The sequence below is a fragment of the Benincasa hispida genome, chromosome 12 (genome assembly GCF_009727055.1).
Source record: "Benincasa hispida cultivar B227 chromosome 12, ASM972705v1, whole genome shotgun sequence".
Taxonomy (NCBI): domain Eukaryota; kingdom Viridiplantae; phylum Streptophyta; class Magnoliopsida; order Cucurbitales; family Cucurbitaceae; genus Benincasa; species Benincasa hispida.
In genome coordinates, this window is record NC_052360.1 from 34,501,035 (window position 1) to 34,518,888 (window position 17,854).

General features: G+C 34.0%; 1 protein-coding gene across 1 annotated transcript; it reads right to left on the bottom strand.

Moving 5' to 3' along the window:
* Positions 1-933: 933 nt before the first annotated feature.
* Positions 934-14,729, bottom strand: LOC120067015 (probable protein arginine N-methyltransferase 6). The gene is made up of 13 exons (XM_039018378.1): positions 14,364-14,729; positions 13,424-13,489; positions 11,225-11,293; positions 8,180-8,215; positions 7,478-7,543; positions 6,558-6,626; positions 6,349-6,426; positions 5,605-5,683; positions 3,680-3,774; positions 3,259-3,343; positions 2,717-2,910; positions 1,545-1,663; positions 934-1,451 (listed from the first exon to the last, which is right to left on the bottom strand). The coding sequence occupies exons 1-13, from the start codon at positions 14,607-14,609 to the stop codon at positions 1,409-1,411; spliced, it is 1,245 nt and encodes a 414-aa protein (XP_038874306.1). The 5' UTR covers positions 14,610-14,729; the 3' UTR covers positions 934-1,408.
* Between the last annotated feature and the right edge of the window lie 3,125 nt (positions 14,730-17,854).

Sequence of the window (17,854 nt, forward strand, 5' to 3'; positions counted from 1 at the left end):
CTTTTTTAGTTTTTAAATTTTGGCTTAATTTTTTAAAATATTTATATAAAAAAGATACAAAGCAACAAATATAGAGGTAGAATGAATGTTTATAAAGTTTATCTTCAAAAACTAAAAATTAAAAATTAAATGATTACCAAACCGAACCAAAAATTTTTTAGAAAAATCTAAACTATGGTGTCACGTGGAAGAGCAATTTTTGGTATTGCATACGCCCATCCCACCAATCCACTTCGTGTCCCCCAAATTCATTATACAAACCAATCACAGCCCATCCATTTGTGTCCATTTGTACTTCTAGACGTTGAAAATACAATCAATGACAGACTAAAAAGATGGTATGTATGCTCTTTAACACGGCACTACCAACCCAACAATAACATACAATAGTATAATCATCAAATAAATGCATGAGTTCCCAATCATTGAACCATTATCACCACCTAAAACTAAAGTTGTGCTTCACACATACAACTCAAACACTAGTAGCCATCAACAAGTTCCTATGCTAATGTCGAACGATGCATATGTTGAAATAATTAATAGGACGAACAAGCTAGAAGATAAGAGAGAAAAGTTAGTTTTACTTTTTTTTTGTTGAACCAACTTGAGTATAACTCAATTGATTAATATATATACCCTCAATTAAAGGCCAAAAGTTTGAATCCTCTATTTCACATGTTTAACTTTTTCTTGCTAAAATAAAACACCTTGAACTCCTAGAAGAACAAGAAGAACAAGAGGATGTACATGTAATATTGGATAAGGAAGAGATGAGAGCGAAAATGTTCACAAACTTAATACCTCATAAGGTTGAACCATCACTTAATACCTGATAACGTTGAACTATCATAGAACAGATGATTAAGCTGTAAGTCAAAATTGGAGCACTAAAATATTAGTACAAGAGGGTGAACGTATTGAATCATGAGATTAGAGAAAAAGGAAGCCATCATACTTCTAGATTGAACTTGTGCATTTAAAAAAGTAATGGTGGTTATTCTACTTTTACATAATGGAAAATTTGAATCATAGTCATCCCTGAGAATTTGAAAACGCTAAGTCCTATGCTTGTAATTTCAAAGTAGAGTTACATTACAATAAAAGAATTCTTCATGGAGTCTTGTATCAATCTCAGCCTACATCTTTCCCGAAGGAGAGACGATGTGAAGAAGAAAGCCAATCAAGCAATTGCAAAGCACAAACACGATCAAGAGTCAACTGTCTTTTAGGCTTCTGGTATGCAATCAACAACCAGACCAGCAGCTTCAAGACGCTTCAAATTCTATAAATGTTAGTTTAATAGTAGTTCCTACAGTTTCTTGGAAAGTTGCCGTTTCAGGAAGGTTAAGCCTTGAGAAGAGTCAATGAGACTTCACATCATGAAATAAAGCAAAGAATATATAAATCACCTCATCACCGACTCTTTTACAAAGGACCGCCCACCTGAACTGCAAGATCAAATATCAAAACCAAATGAGATGCGCATATCAAGCAGTGACAGGAGAAATGTTTCCTAAATAGACGTATGAAATTTAACTCACACATATTCAAGGCGAATATTCATGAACCGACGGTTTTCTCTGCTTTGTGATAGAGTAACAGAGCCTTCAATTAATTGGTCTTGTTCAACCTCTAATGGGTCATAGAAGTAGACAATGGTCTGCAAAAGTAAACAGAAATTCTGCTGACCAAAGGGGAATTAAACCATAAGATTAAGACTGCATGATTCGAGCTAAATAATAACTCTCTGTGGAAGTTTTGGGCAAACAATTATCATGTTTAGCTTAAAGGATGTGAAAAGTGGACTTTAGTTGAGACAAAATAGTTAAGCAGTGTTACTCTTCTCCAAGTAACATAACACGCCAAATATATAAATATATGGAAAGGAAGAAGAGATCGAGTTTCACACAAAATCTTCTTCTAAAGCACAGAGTAACAAGAACTAGGCATTATGAATAATCCCATGCCACCATTAACATGCAATTTAAGTTATGGAAGGGACCCTACAAGAAACCAACACTGAAATTGCAATAAAGAAAATTACGGAGAGGCTTCTATAAGAGATTAAAATTGTAATTGCATTAAAGGAAATTAAGGAAAGGATGGGGATACTATATAATAATCAGAAGAACTTGTGCAATGTGTTGCACGTCCCAAAATTGCTTGCTTTGAAAAATCAAGAAGGTATCAGTGAGGAAGAAATGACCAATTTCAAATATACATTCCCTTGATTACTTATGATCTTTGAAATTGGACTTGTTTCTCCTAAATTGGAAAATTGGAAGAGATTAGAAAATTTGTACTTTACCCAGAAATAAATTTTCAACCCCTTGTAGATTTTCATTACATTGAGAGGTGATTTGAGTGAGCAACTAATTGTTGGTAAAATGTGTTCAATTTTTAGATGTTGGCTTTATTTTTGTATCTATTTACCTACACAAGATGGAAAAATTATTTTCAATTTAAAAATTTTGTATCTGTGTGGCTGAAAGTTTTTTCAATCCTTTTGTTCTTTTAATATTCTGTCTATTATAATTTATCTTGTTTTCTATTCAGGAAAAAACAATTCATAAATAAGGGAAACTAAAACCTTCAGTCATGCACGGACGTAGAAAACAATTACAGAAAGATTAAAAAGTGTTATAATAATAATATTATTATTATTAATTTTGTTTTCTTTTAAATAATATTATTAGTATTAATTATAACGCACCTGTTGCCAATGAGTTGGAGGGTCCTCAGGTGCAGTGGACAGTACTAGTGCTTCATTAGGATTTGCACGTTTCTTCCTCTGGCTACCATCATTCACTTGATTATCATCAGAATTTGATGGAATTAGACCATGCATGGCGGTAGCAGGCCCATAAAACTCCACATCAAACCAGAATGCAAAACCATGCAAGGGAGCTGGAAATTAGAAAGAGTTTTTAATCGCACAGGTGAAAAACTGAAAATCGATGAAGGATGAATAATATTGCAACAGGAAAGCTACCTATAAAAAGCATGAAAGTGGATTCGTGACATGGGAAAAAGATTATTTGTACTCTAAAAAAACACAACAATAAATGGTGAACGATGATTAAAATATATCCACATGGCCCTACTTATTGCAATATCCATGAAATCCACATTCCACACTATTTGCGCCCTAAAAACTAACAAACAAGAATTCTCTGCAGTGAGTTCATATGATATGACTGCATTCGTACATGAATACCGTAAGTCAAGGGGAAAGAATGGTGAGAGATACATTACCTCGCATCATTGACTTAAACTTGTAACTTTTTGTGACAGACTCAAGTTCGCTAATTGAAACTGTGTAGCAGTCTACATGCTTTACCTGTAAAGAGAAGCAGTTTGGTTTTAAACGTTTTAAATTACTCCTTTTCGCCCTGCCTCCCTTCAAGTAAGGAATCAATAGTAGTTCTTTCACAACCAAAAATTATTCTATCGCTCTTACACAAAAGTTCTCATAGAGAAGTTCTAGTCAGGTTGCTCCACTCACTTTCCCATCATTAGTTGGACTTTTGAAAATAATATTAACCGAGGAGATGCCATCTTTACTAAATTGTTTCGATGCCATTGGGTGGTTAATCCATCACAAGCACCCTATTTGCATTTTTTGTGGTTGGAATTTATATAATCAAACCTTAAAAAGGAAACTTAGAATCCTCACCACTTCCGGCCATGTCAAAACATTCTCTCCTGATATTGTCTCAATTGATGGCTCTTCAAATGCGCACTGTTTTGCTAATGGCAACATTGCTGACACTGCAAACCCCCCCTCCCCCCAGCACCAGAGGAGAGAAAGAAAAGAGAGTTAAGTTAAGATATTGATTATTGAGGAACGAGAAGGGCAGCTATCAACAAGAACACAGCACACAAAACAACTTCCTCTCTTTAGATATTATACCAAAGAAATGTGCAATTGATAAATGTATAAGTTCTGTATGGATTATTATTTTAATAGTAATAAATAGACAGGTCTCCGGTGCTCTTTTAGCAGGGAAACTTGAACGAGATCTCCTAAAGAACAAAACAAAAGATTTGGAAGTCATGTAACAGAATATACAAAAATGTTATAACTAAAAATGCATGGTAAATAACGTTTTTGAATTTGAAGCCCAAAGAGAAGTAACAGATTTACTATTTCCCATGATGAACTAGAATCACATGTACTATATGTTGAAAATGTGTGGGTTAACTATTCAAGAAGGGAACTGACACGTGGTAATTTTGCCTATACAATCTAGTGAAAGAAGATGAAGGGAAAAAAGACTAAGCAGAAGAAAGGGAACTTTAAGAAATGGAAACAATTATTTTTAAAAAGGATTTATATATGATTTTTCCTCTAGCTTGGATCTAGATTTTTAAAACTACAAGACCCATTCTTTTCTGCCAACAAAAGCCACATGAATTCCATTGATTAACATATAAATAAAATAACTAAAAAGAAATAGAAGGATGAGGCCTAACTGAAAAGTCTAATGATTTTCGGCAGGAGATAGGTTATCTGTTTAGGTTTCTTCTGAGTTTAGTTTATTGGAATATTATGGATTCTTGTCTATTTTGATTTAGTAATTGATTTCGTCAAGTTGCTGATTTTAGATAGTTTTATTTATTAGTTTGTTAATTGGTTTCTTGGGATATAATAATCCTTTTTATTTTCTAGTAAGGCTATGAATGAGGATCCAACCTTGTCCATTGGCAAAGCACCTCTCTTCCCAAAACCTAGAACATAGTTCTTTAGTGAAATGGGACTGATGTTTCATCACGGACAGAAATGCTATATGGAGAAACATCATCACCACAAATACCCAGCTCTCCAATAAGGAATGGGCCCCTACCCCAATAGGCTCCCATAAATTCTAAGTGCCCTAGGTCCAAATTTCAGATTGTTGTAAAATCGTTGATAAGTGGTACAAGGTTGATGTTGGCAGGGGAGACAAGACTCCTTTTTTGGGAAAAGCCTTAGCAAATCAATGATCCTCTTCAAATAGCTTTCCAAAGGATTAATAGGTTGAAGAAGAAGAAAAGTCGTTAAATTATTCATACACCCTAATTCAAAAAGTCTCCTCATGTGGTAATGCTGGTCAGATTCCTTTACAGGTTAGGACCTCAGTTTCAGGAGAAACTTTTCTGGTGCAGAGATGGAGAAATAGGCCTCCTGATCAAGCGTCCTTGCTAATCATTATCCAAGAAACCCAGCACGACTTTAAAGTTTGGACTCTAGAAGGGAATTGAACCATCATTGAAAGATCTTTGGCTCCTAATCTCATTGATAACATTGTGTGCCTTAGCCCCTTACCACTATCATGAAGCTGTCGGTTTTTTAAAAAAAAAAAAAAATCCTCTCAGTAATTTAACAGATCCAATTACTTACACATTCAATCACGTACAAATAATTCTAGACAAACAGCTGAGACAGAGAAACAGAAAACCTAACTCATAACAGCATACAAGAGATCCAGGTATACACATTCAAATAACAAGACAGCAAGTAACCAAAACTGGAAATATATATGCATAGCTTCAAGATGTACTTATTTCCTTTTAAAAATTTAAAAAATAAAAATAAATAAGAAATAAACGTGTCCTTACTATCAATTCCATATACACTGCGCCAAAAATCAATGCTCGCACTGTATCTATCACTATGAGTAACAGGTGCCATGTACAACTGTGAGAAAGATAGATAAAATCAGACGGTATCTGTCAAGCAACTCAAGCTTTTTAAACCAAGCACAAGCACAACATAAAAACAAGCCTTGGTTACAAGTATCCAATTACCAAAGTTTGAGTACTATTACTTCATTTTGTACAGGGTATGCAGATCATATAAAGTTTTTTCACTTTGATAGCTCTTGCTGTCATTTCAACTGCTTTCATCTTTTTCTATTAAATTTCTATTTCTCGTTTTTTCCCTTTTTTATTCATGAATGTGTGTGTGTGTGTGTATGTCTATATATGTATGGACGTACATATATAGACATATATAGACATAGACAGGTTATACATGCAAATGGAATCTTTTTGTATAGTTTTTCATTTTGCACAGGTGTGCTGTGCTGTGCTGATCATTTGAAGTTTTCCCACTTGAATAGCTCTAGCTGTTATTTTCACAGCTTGCATCCTTCTAGATGAATGTTTCATTTCTCATTACAAAATGAAGCACCCAAACCACCAAGAGATTCTACAGGAAAAATAGGTGACATATATGTTGATAGTGTAAGACACATCTCATAGTACAAGTCGAAGAAAGAAATAAGCACAAAGGGTAAAAATTTTGCCACCAGTATTACACAACAGATCAAAACTGAAGATAATATAAGAAAAGCAAGATACTGTTGCATTTGATGGTAGTATAAGGCCCCCAGGTTTTAACCACCGATCTCTAGCGTAAATTATACTCCCAAGCATGCTCTGCAATAGCAAAAACCGCACTGTTCAATAAAGAGAATAAAGTAAAAAATGGTTCTTTCATGAAAAGCATTAAGGTAAACTTGCAGATAAGGTAGTTATTCCAAGCTTTACAAGTCGATAAACATAATCACCTCGTATAAAAGCATATATCCCATCCACTCAGAAATTATAACATCCACACCCTCATCAATTTGAACATCCTGCATGGTTTTAGGAGAAAAAGGTCATTAACGCAACTGCTATTGATATTTATTAACAAATTGACCAAAATTATTAGATAATTAATTATAAACAACTAAGTAATATATGTGTACCAACATGTAGGGGGTTTAGGGGTGGAGTTTCACACCTCTGTCTTTTTGTTGATAAATGCCCTAACCAGTTGAGCTGTACTCAACTTGGCAACATCTAAGTATTATACTAATAATCTAATGTTGTGTTAACCAATATTAAAATTCTCTATTGTGATGCCAGTAGGAACAGAATCTATGATTGTAAATTTAGAGAGATATTTTTCACCATTTAGTTGAACATTGGCTACCTAAAATTTACATGTGTTCCCAAAATTTTATAATAGAAACATTTCTTTAACCAATTTGAAGAATGGAAGTACAAAGGAAGGGATGAATCAAAAACTCAAAAGGCAACCAAAGCAAGAGTAAGAGTCAAAGTTGGGATGCTTCATTTCCCCTTTTTAAAAGTCTTCTAAGTCCTTTTATCCAAAAAGAGAGAGAGAGAAAAAGAAAAGAAAACAAGTCTTATTGGTCTCATTTTTCATTTACCTTACTAGTTTTGTTTTGTTTTTTATTCGTCCCGAGGATCTTTTCCTTTATTTATTTACTTAATATTGGATATTTTGAGCATTAGTCTCTTTTAAAAAACAAAAGAGACAGAAGGAAAAAAAAGGGAGTCAAAAGTCAGAAGAAGGGACTCCAGTCATTAATTCACATTTTCAAATAATGGAAACATTTTAAACAGATCAATTTAAGATTAATGAAAACTCAAAGCAACCAAATAGGAGCAAAGACAATTTGCAACTTAAAGAGCTCACCTCAACTCTACTATGCAATACAATGATTGTCTCCGATAGATTGTTAGCCTTAACAACATCTGTGGCCTGCAAAGGAAAGCAAAATCAACTCAGACCTAAAGTTCAAATTCTACTTCTTGCATGATTCATAGATGTCTAACTAGGACCTTTAATAAAATTACATATAAAAATTTATGATATAACAATTGCACATGGAGCACATACTGATACCTAAGAATGAAACTAATGTAACATGCCCAACATAAAAGGATTTAGGGTAACATAATGCAAGAAGGGAATGTTACGAATATAACTATTGAAAAAAGAAGAGAAGAAACAAACACAGATTTTACGTGGAAACCCTAGATCAGGGAGAAAAACCACGATAGGAGAATTTTTATTCTTTTAATTTTCTGATACCCAGTACTCAACACAAGGAAGGTATAAATAACCAAACTGAGTGAAACCCTAAACAGTAGACACTAAGAAAAAGACTAAAACGCCCTTAGGACTAAAACACCATTTCAACAATAACCATACATAGGTGAGAGATATTACAGAAAGAATTTTCAGGTAGCAAAAATTTTTAAAAAATAAAATAAAATAAAATATAAAAAAAAAATTTAAATGGTATTTAGAAACACGCAAGTGTTTAAAGCCCAATGGTATACTATTTACAACCATAATAATAGCTAAGATATTAATATCGTACTGGAATAATACCTGCACTGCTATGTCACTTGCATCAACTGCATAAACCTGACAAAAGCGAGAAACAACAAGCATTCAAGAAAGTTGTGCAGTGATAAATATTTGTTCCTCCAGATCTCAGATTAACAAATTAAGTTTATTTTTCAAATTTTTAAAAACAAAACAAAACAACAGGATTAAATTTTCATTGTATTAGTAAAAAGTACACCAAGCTAAATCAAGCTAAATCCCTAAACCAGTCTAACAAATTCGGTTTTTTGTAAGGGTATTAATCAGTAAACTTGCCTGACCACAGACAAATACCCTTACAAAAGAACCGAAAACAAAAGTTGTACTAATTACATTTGAGAGTTCTTTTATAGAAGAGAAACAAATTTCATTGTCGAATGAAATAAAAATAAATAAATAAATTTATTATTATTTTAAAAAATAAATAAATAAAAAGAGGTAATAAACGCCAAAAAACCTATAGGTAGATTACATGAAGATTTTCCAATTTGACTGTAATCAGAAAAATGATGATATTGTTCACACCAATACACAGTGTGAAAAGGAATCAATTCCATAAACATATCAAAAGATGAAAAAGGACCTCTGAAGTGTCTTCCATTCCTTCCACCCAAAGGATTCAAAAGAAGACTCTATTAAGAGCAAGCCAAAGAGTCTTCTTCTCTCCATGGGAAGGAGGTCATAAAAAATGTAGGCAAATATGTGCAATCCAAAAAAAGCCTAAGGGACCAACCAAAAGCATCAAGGATGATGGCTCAATAACAAGAGGCATAAGAGCAATGAAGAAAAGGTGATCCAAATATTCAATGTGAGCAGCACACATAATACACCAAGATGGGGAAGGTATACACCTCTAAAGTCGGTCTGGCATATTAACTATTCCAAGACTACGGTCTTGATGAAAATTTTTCATTTCTTTGTATAAGAATGTGACCAAATCACCTTGTATTTTTGAAAAGGATATCACACTTTTCATTAAGAGAATGAAAAAAGACTAAACCAAACCACTATGTATAGATGACTTGAAATAGGATCACGAGAGTCCACCAAATCTTCCATGAGAGATTCAACAGTAAAATTGTTAGATGGATCAAGGGGCCAGAACCAAAAGTTATTAAAATATATTAAGATGTCCTAAAGTAACAGGGGGAGGTAAAAGAGAGTAGCTCATTCAGCAGTTTTCAAATCATTAAGATTCCGATGGAGATATAAATTTCATGCACTCTAAGAGACCATCCTTGCTAATTTGTGAGAAAAGGCTTAGTAGTTAATCGAAACAGGCAAGAAAAAATTGACAAAAGACTCCCACAACTTAGCCAAGAATCATGCCAATAAGAAGTAAAAGAACCATTGCTCATTGTAGCTTTGGGGGAGTGCTAAAGTGTTGATATAATGTTAAATTTACCTTTATCTATCAGCTTAAGCTTTTAGGTCAACCAGTGATTTAAGTGACTTTCCACTAATATGCTTTCATCCTTCCCTCATTCTTCTCAAAAACTAACAGTGTGTCGAGTACCATGTTCTCAACTTCGATAAGGGCAAACATTGTTACAAGACCATTTAAATTTATCGAACAATGGCCTCTCGACTCTTGTTGATGCTCATAACCTTTTTCCATCTTTTTCTGAACACATCTAGTCCAATATAGGAGTACCACTTTACATCAACTCAATGATCCTTTAGATGAGACTTGGAAGATGTCTTGTTTTCTTCTGAACAAGGGCATACATTGTTACAAGATCATTTAAATTCATCGAACAATGGCCTCCTAGGATCTTGTTGATGCTTATAACCTTTTTCCATCTTTTTCCAAACATATCTAGTCCAATATAGGAATACCACTTTACATCAACTCAATGATCCTTTACATGAGACTTGGAAGATGTCTTGTTTTCTTCTGGACTGCCAAATCTCAGCCTTACATTATGGATTATGTACTCAATGTAAACAACACCAACATTCTTTGTTCAGTCACTCTGTGAACAATATCCCAATTGCATAACCAAGCCCCAAGCATCGATCAAATCATCCAAGACCATGTACCAAACAAAAAACCATGCAGCTCAGAAAGGGCCATCATTTCTATCCATTTGATGCATGGAGGAGTTTGCTGTTGACATCACAAGCTTTTTCACCATTATTAGGTCTAAAAGGTTCTTTCTTCTTCACAACACCATTCTTGAAATCCCTTCTTAATCTTCCCTTTTTTTTCCCATTGCCCAACTAGTAGAGTATTTCATCTGCTGGATCAATCAATTCTACTCCTTTTCAATAATTGCCTTACCTTAAAAGTGCATTCCTTCTTCTTCTTAATACTCAAGTCTTTTATAAACACACCTTTTAGTTTCTTCATTAGCCTATACCCTACACAATGAAACAATTAACTACCACGCTATAATCTTGCATGCCCACCAACTTTAAACCAACATTAAACAATTTGGTTCTTGAATCCAAGTACTCACTAATCAAAAAGGAAGAGGGCCCAACAGAAACTATTAGATTCTAATAAAAATGAAGTACGACTTAAATACACAACATGGTATTGTAAATGGAAAAGTAGCTCTGTTACCACAATACACAGAGATCCAGTCCTTTCCATCCCATCCAATCTGTTTATTAAAAGAAATAAAAACAAAAGCAAAGGGAGCATGATCTTGCACCACTCTCACTTCTTAAATACTCTTGATTTTTCCTATTTTCTGCCCAAAATTTGGATAATAACACCTATCATGCTTTGATAGTAATGGGCACTCCCTTGTGTTCCACTGCATAAATTTTTTGTTTACTAATAACTATACAATCTTTAATAGAAAAGCGCGATGAAAAAGAACTGTTAATGATTGAATTTCAAGTAATTGGAATTAAGAGAGAGATGTCTAGGACCCTACAGCGAGGTGTTTGGACCAATTCAACCAATATTCAAAAATGAAAATACCTCACCATTGGAAAAGCTAAAAGTCCAAGAACAATTTTAAAATAGATTACCCACGCTGCATTTTTCCAATAAATTTTTTTAGAAAAAACACATTTAGACACAGCATAGCTCACCCGCCTTGCACCAGCCTGAGCACAAAATATGGAGAGAATTCCAGTGCCACAGCCAACATCCATTACAACCTGTATTCAATTTACTTTAGTAAATAAACAGGAAACCAAGTACATCAAATAGAATCCAGATATGGATATATGGAGCTATACAAATGAAAGTCCGGAGTCTTAACCCTGTTTTGATAGAGTAAAAAATAATGCGTAGTGAGTGCAGGAGTCAAAGACAACAGATGCATGAAACTTTGTGTATAGCAGAGAAAGACCATAGATTAGATCAAAATTTACTATTTGTAGACTGTTTTTCTTTCTTGGGTGGCTTAATATCAAAGAAATGTCCTCCTATGTCGTTAAGTCCTTTAATCTGTCTGCTCTATATTAAAGCAGAGGATGACCAAATACATCTATTTTTTCTGTGTTCATATTTTATTTTTTATTTAAAAACCAACTTTCATTAAGGAAAAGGAAAGAAAAGAATATGTAACGACAGCACAAAAACGAAAGCACGAAACAAAAGGAGCCAAAAAAACAAAAACACTAAACTTTGTGTTACATGAGCATTCAAAAAAAGAGCAAATGATAATATTTTTCAGCCACCAATGTTTTAAAAAGCTAAAGGCGGCCTTGAGGCTTTTCTTCTTGAAGAGGCGAGGCATAAGCCTCAAGGCGGTAAGAGACATAAGCCTCAAATAGTGAATTAAAAACAAATTATATGGCCAAGTACGACTAAACATGATATTCATATAAAAGTATAAAAAGAAACTTAACCCCCACAATTTTCACTTAATAAAAAATTCTAAAAGGATATCTTTATCATCTCTACTATTACTATTATCATTAATAAGATTGATTTATACTATAAATTTTTGCCTTCAATGTTGTTAAAGTAATAACAACTAACGTAGTCCTAGTTCAAATTGTCACAACTAACTCAAACCTTAATATTTTTGAAGAACTAAGTAAATCACTATTATTTTTCTAAGCATTAGACGAAGCATAGAGATTTTGAGCCTATGTGCATTTTCACAAAGGCGTAAGCCTCTTATTGTTCATCAAGGGCGTAAGTCTGAAGGCTAAAACTTAGTGCCTTGCCTCAAGGCGTAAGCCTCCGTAGCTTTCTAAAACAATGTCAGCCACTTTGTGGTATGGAATTTAAAATAAAGTAGCACTTTGACAGATAAATGCCATAAAAGCTATTATTTGGGATTATCTGAAATGAAACTTTTTTTTTTAAGTAGAGGTGAAAAATGTGGATTTAGCCAAAGGGACAGGCCTTTTGTTGTGTATTGTTCCAAGTTCTTCCTTGTAATTATTCCCAGTTGGGACTTGGGCACATTTTCATGATGTTTTGGTTCTCAAAAAAAGTCAAGTTTTGGTTTTTCATAATATGAAATTCTAATTTTCTGTGTTTAGGAAGGATTGTCTTCTCCTAAAGGAAGATGTCTTTTCAGTATCCATCTGTAACTTCCTAATTATTGATGAAAATGTCTATTTCTTTTATTTGAAAAGAAAAAGAAAAAGACAAATAATTGGATAAGAGACTATCATGTCAGTATACCATTTTGGCCTTTATACTTTGAACTTCAATTCATTTAAGTCCACACACTTTCAATAAATCCTAAATTTGATCCTTCAAAGTTAATGTTTATCAAAATTGATTAAATGTCAATAATAATTTTGGTAAGAATAGACACCATGTGAAAATCAATGAGAGACATTAATCTCTTCACTAAATACTTTTCGAGAGATCTCCTTCAAATCACTAGTATGGCTATCAAAATCGTGTGCATCAGCATGAAGGTTCCAGATCCAAGTGGCAGTATCAGGACCCTTAGCTATTGTTCTCGAGAGATCGAATCGGCTGTTTAATTTAATAGTTCATCCATTCATCGTGGTTCTTCCTTCGTTCATAGTGGTCATTGTATAGTGAAAAAGCTCACCCCTGTCTTTAGATGAGAAAATGGAGGGAAGGCTAATAAAGACTAGATGTTTATAGAAAAATCAACAACAAGCCAATAATAGGGACTATTCTTAAGATTATCAAAAGTATAAGGACTAAAATTAGATATTTGAAAGAAAAAAAAAAGACTAAAATATAACAAGTTCCAAAGTAAGGGGACCAAAATCATGTTTTAACCAAACTATTTCATTAAACATATGACAGAGAAACAAATTTAAAAACATTAAGCACAAAATTATTACTTTGCCAGCAATAGAACTCTGATGTTGCATAATTGCCGCCCTATAAGTTTCCGTCCGTACGCTATCCTGAAAATAGGTATTTCATTCATAATATATCAATGTAAAGAAAGAACAACATGATTGCAGTAGAATTTCTAAATTTATGTGTATTTTTAGCTAATATAATTCATTCATTCTAAATAATTAACATAAATTCATTAAAAAGAACTCAAACATTTAGAAAGGCTACTCTTGGATGCATCCATAAGAATAATGGGGATATGGTAAGGATTTTTCGAGTGTTGATCTGTGTGCTACTATGAAAAAACTCATACCGACACATCTCCAAGCTTTCCAACGTTTTCAAGCTTCTTTCTTTAAAATTTGGCAATTGGTCTTCAGTTGAATTTTAAGAATATGGCTGATAAGGAAGCCTCACTTTATGTGATGTCCTCAAACGGCTTTAAATACTGTTCCAATTTCTAAAGGGGTTGCAGTCAAAGTATATGTATATCTGAAACTAGAACTCAGTTTCTTGAAATTCTTTTTTTATGGAGGAGACCATTAAGGAGAGAGAAGCAGAGAAGTGCGTCTTCCTTTTGGCAAATCTTAACAACATTTATCCTTTCCCTAAACCAAAATACTAGACTGGAGCTCAGTCAACCTAGTTCCTTCACCATCAGCACCTTGTTGGGTGTTCTTGTTGCCATTTGCCAGGGAGGATATCGATTCTCAGAATTTATATATATATAAAAGAGGTTCCCAAATAGTGTAAGGTCTTTCATTAGTCAGTCTTTCTTCAAAGTCTTGATATCAATTTTGAAGTCTAGAAAGGATGTCCTCTGCCATCCCCAAAATTTCACCGCTCCCAGTACAGAACAAAAATAATGCAGGAAATTGATATCATCAAGTAAAACGCATCAGTAATTCTCACAAATATAGAACAACAACCGAAACAGACCTTGATCATTTCTTCGTGAATACCAACGTGGGAGTAGGATTGGAAGTAGGCCATGTCGAAGTCAGTACAAGGAGGTCCCTCCACTTGCGTCGGCGGCTTGTCTTCAGAAACCCTCATTCCGCCGCCACTGGATGACCGGCTACCTCTTCCCCGGCGGGGCCGACCCTTCTGAACGGTTCCAGGCCGCTTCTCGGAGGAGGAGCCGCCGTCGTGGAAGCCGTTAATGTGGCCGGAGTTGGGATACATTTTCCGGCTTCTTCGCTCTCTCTTTTGTTGTAGTCTTCAGTCGAAGGTGGGAATAGAGTAGTGAATTACGGCGACGTTTTTGTGTTTCTTACACTATAAAATGCGAACAAGAAAGGGCGGGCGCCTTCGAAGATATCAAAGTGTTCGTACAAACGACATGTCGAATATTTTGTGCATTTTTCAATTTTTTCATTCCACATGTTATTGACCTTTAAAAAAAAACAATTTTTTGACTTCATGTATGGGTAATTATGAAATAATTAAAATTATTTTTGTCGCTTTTAAAATCATTTTGAAATCTGTTTTTAATCATTCAAAACCAATCTCTTCTTCATTTTTTTTAGCTTTTTCCATCATGTACGAATTTGTGGTAAGCTTTCTAGTCTTAAAATTGCATGTTCAGCACCTTTTATCACCCATCTTTTTTTTGCATATGATATTACTTTATTTCTCAAGAAAAATTCTAAGGATTTTGTGAAAATTTTCAACTTCTAGAGATGTATGAAAAGGCATCAGGACAAACTATTAACTATGGAAAATCAGTTATAACTTTTGGCAAAAGAATTTCCGATGAGCTTAAATCGTCTTTGGCTAACTTGATCCAAGTCACAGTGGTCCGAGATCACATAAAATATTTTGGAATCCCCTCTGTCCTCTCTAAAAATAAGTAAAACTCTAAACTATATTAAAGAGAAGGTCTATGAAGCTCTCCAAGGGTGAAAAGATCGTCTATTCTCAAGAGCTAGAAAATAGGTTATACTAAAAGTTGTTCCCAGGGTATCCCAACTTACACGTTTAGCTACTTCAAACTCCCTCTTGCAATTATCAAGAACTCAATCGTTTAATGGTCAATTCTTGGTAGAGCTATTTTGATAAGGGTATGCAAAATTCATTGTCAATTGGAAAAGAATGGCGAGGTTAAAGACATAGGCCACATGGGTTTCAAAGATATCCAACTACTAAATAAAGTTATTTTAGCTAAGCACATGTGGCAAATTTTAAACAGGGAACACTCTATTGATTAAAACTCTTAAAGCTAAATACTTCCCTCATAGGAATTTTTTTGTACGCAAGTCTCAGGAGTCGTCTATCTTATGTTTGGCGAGGCATCTTATGGGGCAGGGAGTTGCTATTCAATAAAGGTGGAGAGTGGGAAATGGTGTCACTATTGATATTTATGCAAATGAATGGGTACCTCAAAAGCGAATGTTAAAAAATTCTCTCTCATCCACGACCTTTGTTAAATTATTATGTCAACAACCCAATTAGTAACAACTATTGAAATGACCAAAAGATTGTGGATATTTTCTCGTATAAGAATGTAGACTAATTTGAGCATTCCTTTAGCTCACACTCCTTTTGAGGATCACTTTTTCCAGCACTATGATCGGAAAGGATTGTACTCTATTAAAAGTGGATACAAGTTAGCTTAAGGTCTTGTTTGTGAAGCTTCTACATTAACAGACCATCAGAATAGTATGATGTGGCATCTACTGTTGAATATAAACGTCCCTTCAAACACAAAAATATTTATGTGGCAGGATTGTATTGGAGCCTTTCCTACTAGAACAAATCTTTGTCATAGGGAAATTTGTGATTCAGGTTATTGCCCTATCTAAAAAATACTATTGAAAACAAAGCTTCATATTATATGGAGTTCTAAACAAACAAGAAAAATTTGGAGAAGTTGGTTCCCTTGTTATCTTAAATAACACAAAATATGTTAAATTTGCTTCTATTTTTCATGGGATCTCAAAGACTTTGAGTTCAATGGAAAAGCAAATCTTTGCATTGGTTGTTGCTATCATCTGGAACCAGCGCAACTTGATGGTGTTTGAAATGACCTAGAAGAGGCAGTTTAACATCATCCAGTGGGCTTGGGAGTTTATTGGGGAAATGGATAAGTATGCTACTCAGAGAAGTTCGAGTTTGTCTCAAGCCCAAACACCCTCTCTTTCGATTATTGATGATGTTCACATCAACCGTTGGAAGTCCTTAAAGGGTAACTCGTATAAGCTTAACTCTAATGCTTCCTTCACTATAGGAGAGGTGGACTTTTGATCCATTGCTCATAATTCTAATGGTGAACCTTTGATATCAATGCAAAAAGCTTTAAAGTTCATCGGTACTGTTGAGCTTGTCAAGGTTGCTCCTCTCCTAAACGGTATTATTACAGTTGAAGAAGTAGGGACTTATTCTTTATGGGTTGAAATAGATTCGATGGTTATTTGGAACTTACTCGAAGGTTAGGATTGTTTCAACAATGAAGTCCATTCATTTCTTGATGACATTATAGTTTTTCATAAAAAAACGCATTGTCTCAAGCTCTCTCTTTTTGCTCAATAATCTGTAATACCATTACTCACATTCTGGCATGTAATGGACAATAAATCAAAGTCTTTGGTGTTTGCTTTAAAGTTTACCTCTTATGGATCGATGTTGTGGTGTCTAGGGATTTGATATCTCGTTAGTTCTGTCTTCTTTATATTACTCTAAAAAAAACACTAATTTTGGTGATAAGAATTTTATATTTTAAAATTTTAAAATTATATATCAAAATAATTGTGGGTGATTAAAACCGTGTTTCATAGTGCTTTTTAACATAACAAAAATGATTTTAACCGTTTCAAAATCACTCTTAAACATGCACTTTGTCAAATTAAATCGAGATAGGTTTTTTCTAAGAAATAATTGTTGGGATTGATGCCCTAAATCTTGTGGGTCCTGTAGTTTGTAATTGTATTGTAGAAATAATTTATTTATGTAATAAAATCCAGACATTTTATTTGGCATTTAGTAACATTAACCCACAAAACCAATAAACTAAGATCCAAGGTTATCTTCTATGACTTAAACATGTATCCGGAGACATATAGGTGGATCATGTTTAAGTGATAATCTAAACAGTTTGTAGTAGATAACCTTATCCATGGTGACACTACGAATACGACCCTCTTTATAGATGTTACAATTGTTGTAAAATGCTACAAATGATATGATCCTAATCATTCATGTAAAGACATGAGAGCATGAGTGTTCTATATAAAGAGTTTGTATAAGATAAAACCACGAAATGACTAATCTCATTATATAACATCATTGATAGAAAAGACTTACATTTCACTAGGATAACCATAAGTGACTTGACGTCCTGAGTGAGTTGTGAACTCCTGCCTATGAAGGCAGTCCTTTAATTTGCATGGGTCATAGTGCCCAGTGTCGTCGACTCAATATGCCTACCATTT